At 49.3% G+C, this 16,990-nt stretch overlaps 1 protein-coding gene across 5 annotated transcripts in view; it reads right to left on the bottom strand.

The window, feature by feature from the left end:
* Positions 1 to 16,990, bottom strand: part of LPIN1 (lipin 1) — a 54,505-nt gene that overhangs the window by 16,660 nt on the left and 20,855 nt on the right. For 3 of the 5 annotated variants that reach the window (XM_036070911.2, XM_036070913.2, XM_036070915.2), the window contains 5 exons: positions 15,609 to 15,701; positions 12,475 to 12,554; positions 6,114 to 6,240; positions 4,844 to 4,992; positions 4,269 to 4,355 (listed from right to left, as the gene is read on the bottom strand). In XM_036070911.2, the coding sequence (XP_035926804.2) occupies positions 4,269 to 4,355; positions 4,844 to 4,992; positions 6,114 to 6,240; positions 12,475 to 12,554; positions 15,609 to 15,701 (536 nt within the window). Of the gene's footprint in view, positions 1 to 4,268; positions 4,356 to 4,843; positions 4,993 to 6,113; positions 6,241 to 12,474; positions 12,555 to 15,608; positions 15,702 to 15,833; positions 15,912 to 16,990 lie in introns of all 5 variants that reach the window. The other 2 variants (XM_036070912.2, XM_036070914.2) reach the window with 1 other exon arrangement.

The raw sequence follows: 16,990 nt of genomic DNA, 5'->3' as shown, positions 1-16,990 counted from the left end.
TCTACAGGACCCAGAGCTCCCTGGGAGAGGGGGGCCTGCAGCCCATACAGCACCCACAACAGCCCCTGGTGCGCAGGTTTGCAATCAGAGTCTGCTCAGTCCTGGGGTTCCCCCGGAGGCCTGGCTTGGTTTGCGATCAGAGTCTGCTCAGTCCTGGGGTTCCCCCGGAGGCCTGGCTTGGTTTGCAATCAGAGTCTGCTCAGTCCTGGGGTTCTCACGGAGGCCCGGCTTCGAAAAGTTCACCTCACGACAGCACATACCCTGGTGACCACAAGCCTGCGACCCGCGGCACCAAGCTTCTGGCCTGGCAGGGACCTCGGGGATCACAAGGCCTAATTTTCCCATCTTAGAGATGAGGAAACCAAAACTGGGAGTGGGGACAAGGTCTGCACATCCAGGGTGAGCTAAGGGCTGTCACCTTGAGAACCCAGGCCCCCCGGCCCCCCAGTCACCTCAGAAGACCTCAAGTGGAGGACAGCACAAGCGCTATGGGCAGGAGAGAAGAGATCGTACTGAGTCTGCTAATTAGGATTTCCGCTCAGCCTCCTGGCTTCACACGGCGCCCTCTTCAGGCCACAGCATTCGTTGTCGCTACGTTGTCGCACCCACGTCGATTTTTAGTTACACCAATATAAAAATATGCATCAAGTAAGGTGCAAAGTCAGAGCAATTATTGTCCAGATTTAGCCCCCAAAAGACCCACTGGCTCAATGATCTAGATATTTTAGGAAACAGTCCTTTACTTTCCTTGTACTTATTGAACATATTTGAACGTGAGGGAGGGTTTCATGTCTTCCACTGGTATTTGTTACAGTTGGTTTTTTGTTTTTTTTTTTTTAAGAGAGTGCAGGTGAGGACGTGGGGAGGGGCAGGGGGAGAGAGAGAATCTCAAGCAGGCTCCACGCTCAGCAGGGAGCCCGACTCGGGGCTTGATCTCACAACCCTGAGATCATGACCTGAGCTGAAACCAAGAGTCTGACGCCTAACCGACTGAGCCACCCAGGCGCCCCTTCTTTTTAATCAATAACCAAGCAAGCTATTTTCTACCCTCTCGATGAACAAGGTGACAAGCAGCCCTACAGATAACTTCTCACAGCTAACTGTATTCAGATAAGTAATTACATTTGGCAAAAAAAATAAATAAAATTGCCCTCATTCTCTGTTGTTTTCAGGCAAGAGGCTATCTGCAAGACTGGTTTTTCCATTAAATACTGCAGTGCCTAAAATTTAAGTGCAGCCTAAGTTCAGAAAAAGCAGGGTGAAGACAGAGTGATCAGTCCCCAAATCCTGAAGTTAACAGCATCACGTTCTTAGTACACCAGCATGCTAAAGCTCTGTGGGCAATCACAGGAGGACATGAGAAGAGTGACCTGGACTCATGAGAAGAGGGAGTCCGCACCGTGACCAGTCCTGAGTCCCTGCCCCTGTCCCTTGGCGACCGCCCAGGGCCCTGGAGGAGGAAGCATGTGGGGCGCTGCCAGGATGGGGGTTCACGCGAACCGACAGTCAGCCATGGGAGCATCACAGCGAGCCCACCTGCGCTAGCACTCCCAACAAGCCAGGCCGAGTCCTGGGCGTCCACAAAGAGCTCAGTCAGGAGGTAAGTAAGAGCTGCCCGGGCTTGCCAACTCCGGCCTGGGAAGGCATGGTGAGGACTATGGCATCCGCGCTGGGCATCACAAGGTGAAAAATACTGAGGCAAAAATCAGAGGTACAGGCATGGCGGGCAGAAGCCATCGTTGGAGTGTAGGTGGGAAAATGGGAAAACGAATCGTGGACCTGGATTACAGCAAGAAGGTCTGGGGAGAAAGTTGGGAAATAAGGGCCTACCTAGCAGAAGGCAGAGAAAGGAGGCTGCACCTCCGTCCGGAGGCACTCAACGCAGGCCCCTGAAGGCCACGGCCAAACCGCGTTTGCGCCGATTGCTCCGGAAACTCTGACCGTCACTGGCCTGTCTGGCTGCACTGAGGACACACACCAAACTCAGTGAATGAATAAACGTCAAGCTCCTTCCTCTCAACCAAACTGAAAACACAGGAAGTATTCTGCACTCATCACTGACCCTCATCGACAGACCTCACTCCCCGTACGCCCACTGATCAAAGTCAAGAATGCTCAGGTGCTCTCTGGTAAGCTACCCTACTTTACTTTCCAAAGAGATATCTTTTCTGGGGAAAAAAAAAAAAAATGCAACTGTGCCCTTCTTCTTTTTTTAATGTACAGTAAGAAAAGGAGTAGATTTATGTTCCAAAGCCCAAAATGATTCAGGCTGTGAGCTTCTCAGTATCCTGACTCATGAGGGCTTCTTCCAACTAAAAATAGATGCAATTTTCAGTGTCGTGCAAGTCCAGGCAGCTCCTCAGTGGATTAATCCTTTTCAACGAGAGAGAGGTCAGCTGCGGTGAGGCTATGGGGAAAGGGACCGGCACACACACCGTCCACAAGACTGCAGACGGGGTGTACCTTTGCAGAGGGCAATCTGGCTCTATTGATCAGATCTTCAAATGCGCTCATCCTCTGACCGGCAATTCTACTTCTGGGAATCCACTTTACAGCAGTCCCTCCCTACGTGCATGCGCCTTCTTTATTTATTTATGGGCTCATCATACATAACAAACACTCTATGTGAGTGCTTAGGACATCAGTCTTGGATCTAGTGAAGAAACTGGAAACTCCGTCCTCCGTGCGCCAACAGAGGACTAGTTAGATACAGCACGGTTTATCCACATTATACAATGTGTGCCGCACTAGAGAATGAGGTAAATCTTACATGTAATGAAACAGAAAGATGTATTACTAAATCCTGGAGGCGTGCGTGTCGGGGGGGGTGTGGGGAGAGCGGAAATGGATTTTAAGGACACCGAGACAGAACCAAACTGTTCATGGTGGCTCCACATCGGGGAGTGGGTTAACCTGGCGGTAGGGCCGAGAGGAAGAAGACACAACCTTCCTACTCTCAAATTTCTCTCGTTTTTCTTATTTCTCTTCATTTTTTTTAAAGAAGCATGTATTACTTTTGTAATTTTTTGAAGAGGAAATCTGGAAAAGTGAGGTCAAGCCAATGAGCGGGGCATCTAAGAGATCAGACGCTCTCAATCCCACCGGGGTACGAGGCCCCGTCCCAGCGACCCCCCGCCCCCACGGCAGCATGAGGCCCAGGCAGCCAGACGCCGTGTCCACTTCGTGACATCCCAAGCACCTGTCACTGGGCTGATCACACAACAGGCATTCAATAAATGCTGGGTAAGTGAATGAACGAGGGGCAGGAAAGTGCGCTGCGTTCATCGGTGCTCACAGAGTACGGGCATAGCTCTGAGTGCCCAGCCCCCGCCCCCCTCTGTCACCTACGTGGGCCAGAGGTGAGCACAGCAGCTTGGGAATCATGGGCCCGGTTTTCCGGCCTGACCTCCACTATGTAATGCCTCATCTTCCTCAGCCAGGGAAAGGAGGGGCTGGCCTGCGCTGGCCTGAGGCCCCTTCCAGCCCAAGTGGCTGCAGAACAGAAAGCGTTGGGGGGAGAGTTCTCGCGGATGAGGAGGCTCTAGTCCACAGAAAGATGGAGAAAGTGACGAGCCAGTGTGGGGAGGGAGAGACCCCAACGGCCCCTGACCCCGGAGACAGAGCAGGGCTGAAGGTGCCCTGCCGCCTGTCAGCAGCTATGGGAATGCGGACCCGCAATTCTGAGGGAACTAATGATATTAATTCTTACAGTAATTTTGAAAAGCTAGTAAGTGACGTAACACGTGCCCGACACAGGAAGCAGTTTAAGATCCACCCTCCCCCCTGGGCGTACCGGTGGGAGGAGACAGAGCAGGCCCTGTCCTGGGCTGTGGCCACACAGCGGAGGACCCCCAGGCCGGCGGACAAGATGAGCACCGCAGCTAAAACCTGCCTGGAATCTGCACCTCTTCGGCCTAAACTACTTGGCTGGGCAGCTATCAGAGGACCATTACCTCACCTCATCTGAGGAGACGTTCCTCAGTAGGAACTGAATCTCAAGCCCTCCCCTAACGCCGCCACCCTTGTTCGGCCAACAGTTTTGGGGCCTCCTATCACTTCCTTTCTTGTCTCTTGGCACTGAATTCACACTTGGGAGTTGGCGGGATGAGCACTCGCTGTGTCCTCAGAATCCTCCACACCCCCACTGACCCCGCTTGACTGAGGTGCACTCCTCTTGCAAGTCACGCTCAAGGTCAAGGTTCCGCGGGCAGAGTGTCATGCACGCACCAACAGCACACGGGAGATGGGGGCAGGCGCCCGGTACTTACTGGCTCACTTTATGGTACAGCTTAGCGATGCCCTGGTGGGTCCAATCCTTGCCCAGGGTGGGCAGAATGTGGCCAAGAGTATCTGATCTAAATAAAGATAGAAATGAGAAAAATACAATAAAAGGGGCATGACAACAGGGGAGAAAGCCCATTCCAATTCACTGTACCAGAAACACCCCATAAAATATGCCAACAAGACCCATGACTTACTTGCTGGAGAGAAAGCACAAACCTAGAGTAATCAGAGGAGAATGCTCACGGAGGGATACATTAACACACGAAAGGGCACCTTCTCACTGATCACGCATCAAGTCCATGACTTGCTAAATCAAAGCGGAAAGGGCATGTGGAAAGACGCTCCTGGGAAGCATCCACATGAGCAACATCCGGGAAACAAGCACCACGACCCAACTACGGCTGTTTAGGGCAAGGATCGAAGATTCCACAGCTGCACCAGAAACGGAACTGCAGGAGCCCCACGGCACCACAGACAGAGAATGGCGATGCCGGATCCAGGCCCCGGGGCCCTACAGGAAGGTAAACTCACCCACGGCCCCTGAGGCGGCCGGACCTACCTGGTGATGGTCCCATCGATGTCTGAGATGATGACTTTGTCATCCCAGTTCCACAGATAGATGGTGCCTTCGCAGCGACACGTGCCTTGGTACTGTGTGGTCACGCTGAACACCACGTCGTTGGGGCCATTCTTCAACTTCAAGCTTTTCTGAAAAACATGAGCCATGTGTCCACTTGAGGGGAAGGCCCAGACTGAGGGCTATTTGGATTCCATTCCATGAGACGCTAGATTAGGACTATTTTGTAAACTCACTGCCCTGGGCCGCTGTATAATTCTGCCTACAGATGAGGATGGTTCTTTCCAGGATTTGGGCCACCTGAACCCAGCTCTCCCCAGAGGCCCCCCTGTAAGGCAAGCTCACCCTCTTCCTGCAGGGTTGAATGACAGGCTGGGAGGCTTGCCACAGGAATCCCACCTTCAGAATAGGACGCACTTACTACTCCGTGAATAAATACGAAGGGCCACAACGGGGGAGACAAGGCCAAGTGTGGAAACATGTTTTCCTGAATAACTGCAGACCCAAGGAATTCACAACAGATCCAGAAAGCAAAATTACCTTTTTGGCGGTTTTGCGTCTCACTGTGGGGACCCTCTCGTGCATGCCAGCTGGCTGCCTAACTCCAGGTCCCCCCAGCATCGCTGGCCTGAGCCACGTGCCACACAACTGCACAGAGGCTGCCAGGCTGAGGGGCGTGCTGGTGGCGTTAACCGGGGGTCTGGCCTGACCCTTTCCCATGAACACCGTCACAGCTTAGCCTGGCCCCCCACTCATTCTTAGGATAAAAGCAAAAGAGGGAGGATACTTGCTCACTGACTGTTCATGGGAAACAAGGTCCAGGGAAAGAGGGGTCTGACTAAAACTGGTGGTACACCCTCACAGAAGAGGACACTGTGACCATGATGGCCCCCTGCCACCTGAAACTCTCTAAACCCCATCGCAAGTGCTTGATTTCCCCCAATTTAGGAGATGCCCTTGAGTCGACAAACATCTCTCTAAAAATGGAAAGAGCCTGCAAGACTCGGGTTTATCAGTCATTTACAACTAAGGGTAAATTAGCTTCCTCAGGCTGCCCTCCTCCAACACTTGAAAGCTCCAGGGCTACATCAGGGGAGACAAAGGGGAAGCGAGACTGTGGGGTCAGCCTGGCCAGGGGCTGAGGCTGGGCCGGAGAGCGGGAGGGGCACCCAGACCACCAGGCCGCTGAGTCTGAGTGGCCCCGCCTTGGCCAGCGCCCGTGCACACGGCGAGGGAAGAACGACACACACACCAGTTGCTCCGAAGTGAGCCGGAGGGTCTTCCTGTAGCTGACATTGGACAACAGAGGGAGGTGGCTTGCACTTGATGGCTTGGCAGCTGCGTGCTCTTCATCACTGGAGGATGATTCATGCTTTATTCTGGAACACAGAGTGATGTAATCACCAATTAGGAAATGCATCTGGGTGGCCATTAAAAATGCATTAGGCCGGAATCAATGACAGAGTCAATCGGGTCTCTCCCGAGTACTGTCTCTCGGGTGGTCATTTACCATATGCCATTACATTTATCAATGAACGCTCACTAACTCCCATTCATATGCCTCCTGCATTATTCATCTGGGGCTGCCGCTCCTCATTCACTTCCCTATTTCCTAGCTATCATCACTCTATTTTAAACCAAGACGCTGCTTCTTCCTGATAAACAGAGTTAAGCTCCCTCCTCCCAAGGAGGATGCTCGTAAACATTCTCTTCTGTTCCGGGTCTAAGGCTGCAGGCCAAGAAGTCCAAATTTCTACACATCCTGAGTGATCAGCTCTGTTTATACCTCTCCAAACACCCATCTCCAAAAAACTAGGTAACTGTAGGACTCCCCACCAGGTGAAGACAAGGAGCATATCAGTCCTCCTCCGGGAGCCCGAGCAGGCTGTCCCACCGGCAAGGGCTACGCACGTCATCTGCCTGTGCAGAACACACAGGGCCAATGCTCCCGACTCTTCCAGATTTCTCCGTTTGGTGAAGGGCTGGGGGTTGCAGGTGGGAAGCAGGCTCTTTTTCTTTAACCAGCTCTTAAAAAGCCTATTGGTTGTTCCCTCCATCAAAATCCTGCTATAGCATAATCCCCAACCCAGCAGCATCAGCCCTGCTCCCTGAGGCCATTACCGTCAAAAATGTCTTGCCACTATACAAAGTGACAACGTGTTTGTTAAGGCTGAGTGGAAAGGGCTGAGTCGGCCCCAAGCAGACACGTCCCATCCTCGGGTGCACACCTCCCTGCAAAGCTTCCTGCTCGGGACATCCCTTTATGCAAGACCGACACGCCTGGGAGCTCCATTTTATCTTTTTATCTCAATGTGCTCTGACCTCTCAATGCTCAAGTCCCCTTGTCCTCCGGCCTCCTCCAGCCTCCCATTCTCCCCCACCTCCCTTCCCCATCCCATGCAGCCTGTTGCTTTCTCATCCCGTGCGTTCCTTCCAGAGCAGTCCCTACAATCCAGGACCATCCCAAACTAGGGAGACATGAGGGAGGGCACCGTGACACAGCACCCACTTCTCTGCTATTTCTAAGAGGAGACGGGCCTCTTTCCACATCTAGAATGAGGGGCCCTTCCCTAAGCACCTGCTGCCCCAGCCCCACGAGAGGGAGACTGTGGGCTGCCGGCTGGCGGACTGGAGCTCATCCGCCTGATGCTCGTTGCGCTGTGCTGGCCACTGTCCATACAGCAGACAGACCGGCCCCTGCTCCCCCGGGCGCTTTGTCTAAACCATCACAGCACAGCAGGATACGTGCTCTGATGGGAAAGCAGACTTGGCCATCACCAGGATACGGTGACTGTGGGGAATGAGCCATGGGGACAGGTCACTGTGTCCACGAAGAAGGACAGAGCGTGACAGCTGGCGTCCTGCTTGGTACATGGTAGGGCCGGGCTACGTGCGCATGAATCTAACCCATGACACTGTGTTTCTAGGTACGGTGAAAACGGCCCGCGGGTTAGAACCCGAGAAGCCCAGGCTGGAACCCCACAGGAGTCAGCTTGTTACCCTCACAGACTGTTCTCCTTTCCGCCCTGGTTTCCTTATCTCAAAATGTAGAGGAGCGAACCGCATCACACCCACCAACACACTCAGGGTACAGGCAGGTGACAGAAAGAGCCGGACTGGGAGACATGAGCCCCACTCACGGAAGGCCTCACGACCAGAGAATTCCTCTCGGGGCCTCTCACTCATCCGGACAATGACATGTTCCAAAGCAACAGAACTTTCCAGTCCCGCCCCCCGCCCCCCGCCCCTAGCGAACAACGCCGGTTCTTCTGAACCTACGACCCACAGGTTTCCCGTTGGGGAGGACATAGTCCTGGAGCCGACCCGGCCGGACATGTGCCCAGGCGGGAACCCAGAGAGAGACCAGGCTGCAGGCCCCTCACTGAATCGGGAAATGGTTCTGCTCCAACCAACCAGTTTGGAGTGAACTGAGATCCGAATGTGAACCAAAGCTCTCATGACACCACACGGATGTGTGCCTCTGCTCAGAGGGCGAGGAAGCAAGGCAGAATAGCTGTTCCTTTCCATTTGCTGCTTAAAAAAAAAAAAGAAACCCACCAACCCCGTGCAGCATGCCGTGTTTGAGGGAAAACAGACCCAAACACTGCAATGGGAGTCGTACAGTTGGCTGCTAGGAGAACCAGCTTAGGGCAAGGATGCGGCATCTGAGGACTCCTCCACCCTGCACGGAACAGGCCCCCGCCCGAGCCCGAGCCCCGGCCCCCACGCTTGCGAGGGCTCGGGAGCTGGTGCCCGCTTTACGCCGCCGCCAAGAAGCAACCAACAAACAAAAGGGCTCATCTCGCTTGAAAGTCTGTGTTCAGAGAGTAGCTGTGAACAACATCTAACTTAGCACTTGTCACCGTGCACATTTTTCAAATAGTATTTTAATGATTTGTGTGGTGACAAGCATTTTGCTCAATTAGGAGACTTCAGGGACCGCTCTGTCAATCAAGCCTGTCAATTAGGAGAGCACTCCAACGCCTTCTCTCCGTCGGCTGCACGGATCCAATTGGGAGGCTCAGCGTCTAAGATGCCAGTAAAAATTAAAAGATTTCCATTTCTCCAAAGAACTCTATGTTAATACCTTTCAAAATCTCAATTACTTCTCACAGGAGTCAAGGCTTCACTTTCCAGGTTTAATAAAGAAGTGCGGCGTGACTAACAACGGTGAACAGTCCTGGATGATTTCTAGTTACCTGGGAACAGCATCTGTGCCAACATTCGAAGAGGATCGTATCGGATGGCAAGAAAATCGGCGATGCTTCAAATGAACCTCGCCGGCCGATGCCGCAGCTCAGGAGGAGCCGCCCTGGGGTCTTGCTGCTCGTCACCCCACCCCCTGACCCCCCAGGGTCCTCCCTGGTCCTCCACGTGGCTGCTGGCAAGGAGAGAGGCCCGACCAGCAGCAGATGCGTGCCACACTGTCAGCTGTTGTCACCTCCCGTGCCCTTCTTTTTAAGATTGATTTATTTATTCTAGAAAGAGAGAGAGAGCGTGCACACAGGGGGAGGGGCAGAAGGAGAGGGAGAATCTCAAGCAGGTGTCCCTCTGAGCTCGGAGTCCTATGCGGGGCTTGATCCCAGGACCCTGAGATGGTGACCTGAGCCGAAATCTAGAGGCAGCCACTTAACCGACTGAGCCACCCAGGCACCCCACGTTCTGTGCCTTTTCAACCTTGGGCCAGGTCCCCCGAGAGCCGCCTCCTGACTGCTCCCATGCAGCCGCCAGAAGCACCCCTCCTGTGTGGCCCTGTGGGGTTTTGCATTCCGGTCTCCTTTCTCGTGAAGATGCCGTGAGAATTAAATCAGCTGATATACGTGGGGTTGGTATCATTCTTAGCCCCATTTTACAGATGGAGGAGGAGACACCGTGGGGCTGACGAATTCACCAAAGCTCACATGGAAGGCTCGCAAAGCCTCTGCTCTGTGTCCTGCTCATGCTGCCTCTCGTGTTTGGAAATCGTAGCTAGGACAGACAGTGTTCTTGAAAAGAATTCCCGGAGAGCAGAGTGTTTCCAGTGCAGCTAAACCGCTGGTTTAAACGCTCAGGACAGGCGAGCTGAGGCCTCTGCCTGTGTCCCCCCCACAGTGCTGCCTCTCTCCTGGGCTGCCTCCCCCCGCTGCTCTGGACATGAACATCACACCTGTTCCTCTGCTCGGATACAGAAACCAGCTTCCCCAAAGCCAGGATTCCAAACCAGGTCCGCCCGACTCCCAAGCCTGCTGCTTACGGCCTGCTGCCCACTCGTGGGCGTGAACGACGACCCCACCGACAGTCCGTTGGCTTCCAGCCCGCCTGCTGTGCACGTCCCCGCACAGGACAGCACATCCTCAGCCTGCGCTCCATCTAGAACACACCCACCTTCTCCCTACCGAGCTCGCTCAAAGTCACACTCAACATTCCAGGTTGGGAAGGTATCCAGAAAATCATGTCTGAAAGCCCTTTTCCAGAGAACGAGCCAGAGATGGAGGGCGAAAAACTGAAAGTCAACCCCGCTTCCCTCTCCAGCGAGGAGGGGCAGAGGGTCCCGTGGGAACCAGCAGTGCCGGGCCCCCCCATGGGAACCAGCAAGGGTGCCCCCAGTAATACTCCAACTGGGAGCTGGCGAGGCCTCTTAGAGTCATCTTCAAAAGGTCCTGCACGTTCTTCTACACACAGAACAATGAAGAAACCAGATTTCTTCCTACTTCCTCCTCTGTGGGTTTCTATTTCTGCAGGGGATTCTGGAAATAAAACAGCTGACAAGGCAGAGCTATGGCCAGGAGGCCAGGACGTGTGCTCTTAGCCTGCCTCTCCTGTGAATCAACAACGTGCTGGGGAAAACTTACCAATTCAGTAATAGCCCAACAATACTTACAAAGTAATCCAAATCAAAACCACACTGAGATACCACCTTACACCAGTTAGAATGGCAAAAATGGACAGGGAAAGAAACAACAAATGTTGGAGAGGTTGTGGAGAAAGGGGAACCCTCTTACGCTGTTGGTGGGAATGCAAGTTGGTACAGCCACTTTGGAAAATGGTGTGGAGGTGCCTCAAAAAATTAAAAATAGAGCTACCCTATGACCCAGCAATTGCACTCCTGGGTATTTACCCCAAAGACACAGATGTAGTGAAAAGAAGGGCCATATGCACCCCAATGTTCATAGCAGCAATGTCCGCAATAGCCAAACTGTGGAAATAGCCGAGATGCCCTTCAACAGGTGAATGGATAAAGAAGATGTGGTCCTTATATACAATGGAATATTGCTCAGGCATCAGAAAGGATGAATACCCAACTTTTACATCAACATGGATGGGACTGGAGGAGATTATGCTACGTGAAATAAGTCAAGCAGAGAAAGTCAATTATCATATGGTTTCACTTATTTATGGAACATAAGGAATAGCATGGAAGACATTAGGAGAAGGAAGGGAAAAATGAAGGGGGGGAAATCGGAGGGAGAGACGAACCATGAGAGACTATGGACTCTGAGAACCAAACAGGGTTTTAGAGGGGAGGGGGGAGGGGGGATTGGTTAGCCCGATGATGGGTATTAAGGAGGGCACGTACTGCATGGAGCACTGGGGGTTACATGAAAACAATGGATCGTGGAACACCACATCAAAAACTAATGATGTATTGTATGGTGACTAACATAACATAATAAAATTAAAAAAAAAAAAAAAGGAATATAGAAAAAGATGAGAAAATTAAATCCAAAGTAAGCAGAAGAAAAGAAATAATAAATAGTGGAGTAGAAATTAATAAGATTGAAAACAGGAAATCAAAAGAGAAAACCAACAAAAAACAAATAAAAAAAAAAAAAAACAATACTTATGAAGCGCCCGCGATGTGTCAAGCATTGGCTTAGCCTCTACGACACAAAAAGGACTAAGATATGCCTCTTGCCTTCCATCAGTTTGTGAGTATTTTCCGCCTGCTAAATAAGGAAGGCAATCCTGGCTTGCTTAAGCGCAGGGATACTCTAAAGGTAAGGTGATAGGTAAAAGGTGCTACATCAGCTCATTCGGCATCGATACACATTATTAGCATCATAACTAGTGCGCGAAGGCTTTGCCCTCAGATCAGAGTTACCCTCAAATCCTGTACAAACAGATTAACCTGAAGACAAAACATTAACAGTATTGATCAGTTGCCAAGTTCATATGAACCCATATCGATACTTAGAAAAGTATCAACATAAGCCCCAGTAAGTATTTAAACCATAAAGGCAATTTCCTTCAGAAAGAAACTCATGTCCACGCTGCTGTGAATGCTCATTTTGTCATCGTCATGGTCAGCAGCAACAGCAGCACTGCTGTTGTAATCTGTACGTCCAGGGCCATCACACAACAAGACCCTGAGCAGCGCTCGAGTTCCGTGACCTCACTGAAGCCTCGCATTTACTTTGCCCAGTAGACGTCCAAGGGGGCAACTGCCTCCATTCGATCGACCACGGGAAACCACGTGAGGTAAATGGCTCCAGGTCGTTGAGCAAACACAGAGCCAGGCCTGCAAGCCAGGTCTGCCTGTATATTTGGTGAACCCCATCAGCACCCGGCAGGCACGTGCCACGCCCTGGGACGCAGAAAGGGGCCGCAAGAGCCCACGTGGACTGGCGCCGTACCTGGTGGCCGTGCTGAGCGCCGACGGCTGTTCCCCGGTGCTGTGGCTCTTTCCAGCCAAGCACTGCTCCGGCTTACTTTCCTGGAGAAGGAGACAAGAAAGAGTCATGGGGTACCAAAGAGAAGGACCTGCACGACACTGCCGGGGTCCCATGACGGGCTCCCCTAAGCCCGGGACAGGGCCCCCAATGCCGTCCCCAGCGTTACACGCCCCAGGCATGGCAGGTCCCAGTCATTCCTTTGCTTGGAAGCGTTCAATTACGCTGAGAAAATTTTTTTGACAGAAATGAGTCTGTTTTCCGTAAGTGTTTGTGGCACCAAACCAAACTTCATAATCACGGGAGCTTATGCAAATGCTTTATCAAGGGCTGCCTGGATACCCGAATATTTTCAAAATATTTTCTTATAATTGCTGATAGAAATGCTCAAAAATACTTTCACGCCATATTTTGCTTGGGAAAACGTGGACGCCTTCTCTCTTTCTCAACACCACACACTCTTAATAGAAAATGCTCTTTCAATGTACTGGAAAGAGCTCTGGAACTCTACGAGATCCGGGCAAGTCCTGGAACCTTCCAGAGCCTTGTCTCCTCACCTATGAAGGGGGGGCAGGATAACATCCAGCTCCTAACGCTGCTGTGAGGACCACAGAGAAGCTGCACGCACGCACACACACACACACACACACACACACAGAGCCTGGCCCACAGCTGGCCAGGGAGGAGAAGACACCCACCGGCCCCACAGACTTCATGGGAATTCATCAGACAGAATTACCCAAGGACAAAGGATGTACAATTAAATCCCATTACTTGGGATCATTTGGTCAGGAGGCAGGTTAATGTTTTCAATGTTAATAAAGAAAACAAGCGAAATAAATAATATATCAGGGTGACCATCTTAACACAGGATGAGCACAAACTATTTCCAAATATTCTTCAGCTTTTTATAAGCACACAAATAATCGATGTGACAATATACTCAGTAATTTTTAATCTATGTATTGAGGTAACTTAGCCACCACTATCCACGATGCTTTATTAGACAAGTTCAAATATATCTATCTATCTGAAATAAATGTATTTCAGTTTTTTTAAGAAATATTTAATTTCGTAACTGTTCCTTCATGCTGGCATTCCTCTTAATTCAAACCGGTGACAATGTGAATACCCTACAATAAATAGGCCTTTGAAATAGGAAATAGCCCTTTGCCTAAATTCTAGAACATTCTACTCTCTAGAAAGGCCCTTTATGTTTTAAGCCACCTCAAGTAAAGCATATGTTTGGTCTAACTTGTTTATACCCCTTGAAGATAATGGGGTAATCAGTAAAACTTGGATATGCTAAGAAAATGTGAAAGAACAATGTTATCTTGATAAAACCCTTCCACCAGACTTTTTCCCTTTGAACTCATGGAATAAATACATTGAGCTCACTGGGGTTTCTGTCAGTATTATAATAACCAACTTGACTGCTGTCCTTGGGGTTTCTTTACACTATATTCCAAAAGTAATCAGCATTCCCTCTAATATTCGCCAAACCCCTCTTATGTGTCCAATATGGGCACCAGGGATAGCCAGGGATCAGAGCCAGACATGGTCTCTGCCTTCCTGGAGTTTAGGATGTGGAGGAGAAAGAGATGTTAATCAAATAGTCACACTAATATGTGTACGACTACAAACCTGGCAAAAATGTATGAAAGCATTTCCCCCAGTCCCGGGCAGGACTATAAGAACAGAGAACGGCAGCCCAGACTAATCTGCTGAGAAAGAATCTTTTGAGACGCTAGTTAATTAAGTGAAGGGGGTGGTAAAGGGGTCCTAGGAACACCAGGCAGAGGAAACGGCATGTGCCAAAGTCCTGGGGTAGAGTGCACGTTCAGCCAGTGAAGCTAAAACAGGGAGGGCAGGGGGTAGAAGGGCAAAAAAGGGCTACAGAGGGAGGCAGGGGCTATGACACACAAACACAGTGAACCATGTTAAGGATATTGGTCTTAATTATGAGAGCCCTGGGAACCCAAAAGCTTTTAAGGAAGGAATAACATAAATTGGACCAGTATCCTACATCAACTAATGCAACTACATTATAGAGGCTGAGAAAGAGAGGGCAAGAAGAGACCAGTGGACCACAGGAAGCAATCCTGGGACAGAGGGTGCTAGCCTACACTTGGGGGAGTGGAACTGGAGAGAGATGGGTACGTCTGAGAAATATTTAAGATGGTAAATTGATAGGGTGTGGTGATGAACTGAATGTGGGAAATGAGGAAAAAGGAAGGGTCTAGCCCGTGAAGGGACACTGGCACCATTTTCTGACTATGGTCCAACAAAGGAAGAATTCACACGAAAACTGTGAGTTCAATCTTGGAAACGACCCAGTTCGAAGTGTCTTGAAGCATTCACATGGAGATGTCCACAGTGCTGGCTACTTGATAAACGGACAGGAAATACAAAAGAATGGTTTGGAAATCAAACATGGGTGAGTGGGGTTGCCTAGGGAAAGGTAGGTGGTCTAAGCAGAAGATAAGACCCTAGGACAACCCCCAACGACCCCCCTGTGGGGGCAGAGCCAGAGTGGGGCCAGCCTTGGGAGGAAGAATGCCAGGCGAACACAGGGGCATGGAGGTCAAGCAAGGAAAGTGCTTCAAGGAATAGGTGAAGAGGCTGACAGAGACCTGGAAAAAAGTACAAGGCATTTATAGAAAGGGACACCAAAGTCATGCATATTTATACACACCATTTAAGTGAAAGGACTGATGAGAATTAGTCTACCACTCTAAGTATTGCCTCATTACAGTTATACTCACAAACAGCAAGAAGATACTTAACTTAGAAAATTAAACTATCGGATTGAATCCCTTCTTTTGACAGATGAAGAAATTCCAGAGGGGCGGTGACTTGGCCATGGGCTCCCAGCCAGGAAACAGGGTTGGGAGGTGAACCCACACCTCCCCTTCCTCTGTGCCTTCCCTACATTCTGGGATGCCTTTCCCTGCTTCAACGCAGAGCTAGCTCGTGAAAACTCAGTATTATGGCTTGTGCTTATTTCTCTGACATACAAGCATGAAAACACACTCCACTACACAAACCCCCAAACTGGCTGAGCTAAGTAGAAACACCCTTTTGTTTTCCATGCTTACCTCTTTGATTGTGGTATTTCTTCCCCTCCATGAAAACCACCATCTTCCTCCCTTTCTGGGCATCTTATCCCTCATGATAGATTCCACAGTGGCCTGTTTTAAATGGATGGTAACATAAATAATGGAACCAAAAAAAGATCAACTTAGCACATCAAACCAAAAGACACACACGCGCAAATTAAAGTAAGATTTAAAAAAAAAAAAATCAGAGAAAACACAACATACTATTTGTGGACCAAAAATTTTCGAGAAGCAAAACCTAATGGCGTCCAAAACCACATGAAGATAACTTAAGCATGAAGACTTAAGAAGATGTTAAAGGAATAAACAAACAACAAATAAAATACAACACAACAACAACAGAAAAAGAAAGCATTGAAAATCATTAGTGATTAGTTAAGACCAGAGGTTTTCAAATTAAAGTGATTTACTGGTTAAACTACTGTTACTCTCAGTATGATGATTATAAAATTAAAAAATGAAATGATTAATATGGAATATAGGGTAAAACGGTTTTAAACAAAGAGTAAAATGCACAGGATCTCTTTAGTAAATGTAAATCACCAAATTGGGACAAACTGAACCCTAGTAGATGCCTTTGGGTCAAAACCTCAAGTATTAAAAAGAAAACTCATACTCACGCCCTAAATAAATCAAAGTTTAATGGAGGAAGATTAAATATTAATCAATAATTTTCTAAAAGAAAATTTCCAAAGAAGAAAATATCTATCTTGAGGCAAATTCCAGCACCAGGTAAACAGTATTTCCTCTCCCTTCCTTGGTTCACAGAACTATCAGGGAACGGACAGCCCCCGCCAGTAACGAAAGAACAATTTACGTCTTTTAACCAAACAGGCTTCAGGTTAAGTGAGAGATTAAAAAATTCACATATTTCGCCTATTGTGCTTCTTGTTATCATTTAAAAGTCCTTACTTGATACAAAAGAAACTGAATACACGGGAAAGCAAACCATGAGTAACCTATTCATAAAGAGGATAATTCATACAGATGTCGATTACCCTATTCCTCCTAGATTCATCCATAAATGTAACAAAACCCCAATTAAAGAAAAAAACTAATAGGATTATTTTCACACCTAGACAAAGCAATTCTAAAGTTCCTTTATAAAACAAATAAAAATAGCCAAGAAAACTCACAGACAGAAGAGTATTACTAGGTAGGTACGAGCCTTACTAGATACTAAAATATACTGAAAATCTATCATAATTATAAGAATGCATGTTGGTACATGAGTGAACATATACATGGAACAGAAGACAAAGTCCAGAAATGAATCTAAATTCATGAAGAAATATCATACACATTGTAGCTGTAACTGCCTATCAGTGGGGGAAGTCATCTAACAAAAGGTACTGAGGTAA

Source organism: Halichoerus grypus, chromosome 10 (assembly GCF_964656455.1).
Source record: "Halichoerus grypus chromosome 10, mHalGry1.hap1.1, whole genome shotgun sequence".
Classification (NCBI taxonomy): Eukaryota; Metazoa; Chordata; class Mammalia; order Carnivora; family Phocidae; genus Halichoerus; species Halichoerus grypus.
The sequence above is the reverse complement of the archived record's forward strand: the minus strand, read 5'-3'. Positions and strand labels throughout refer to the sequence as shown.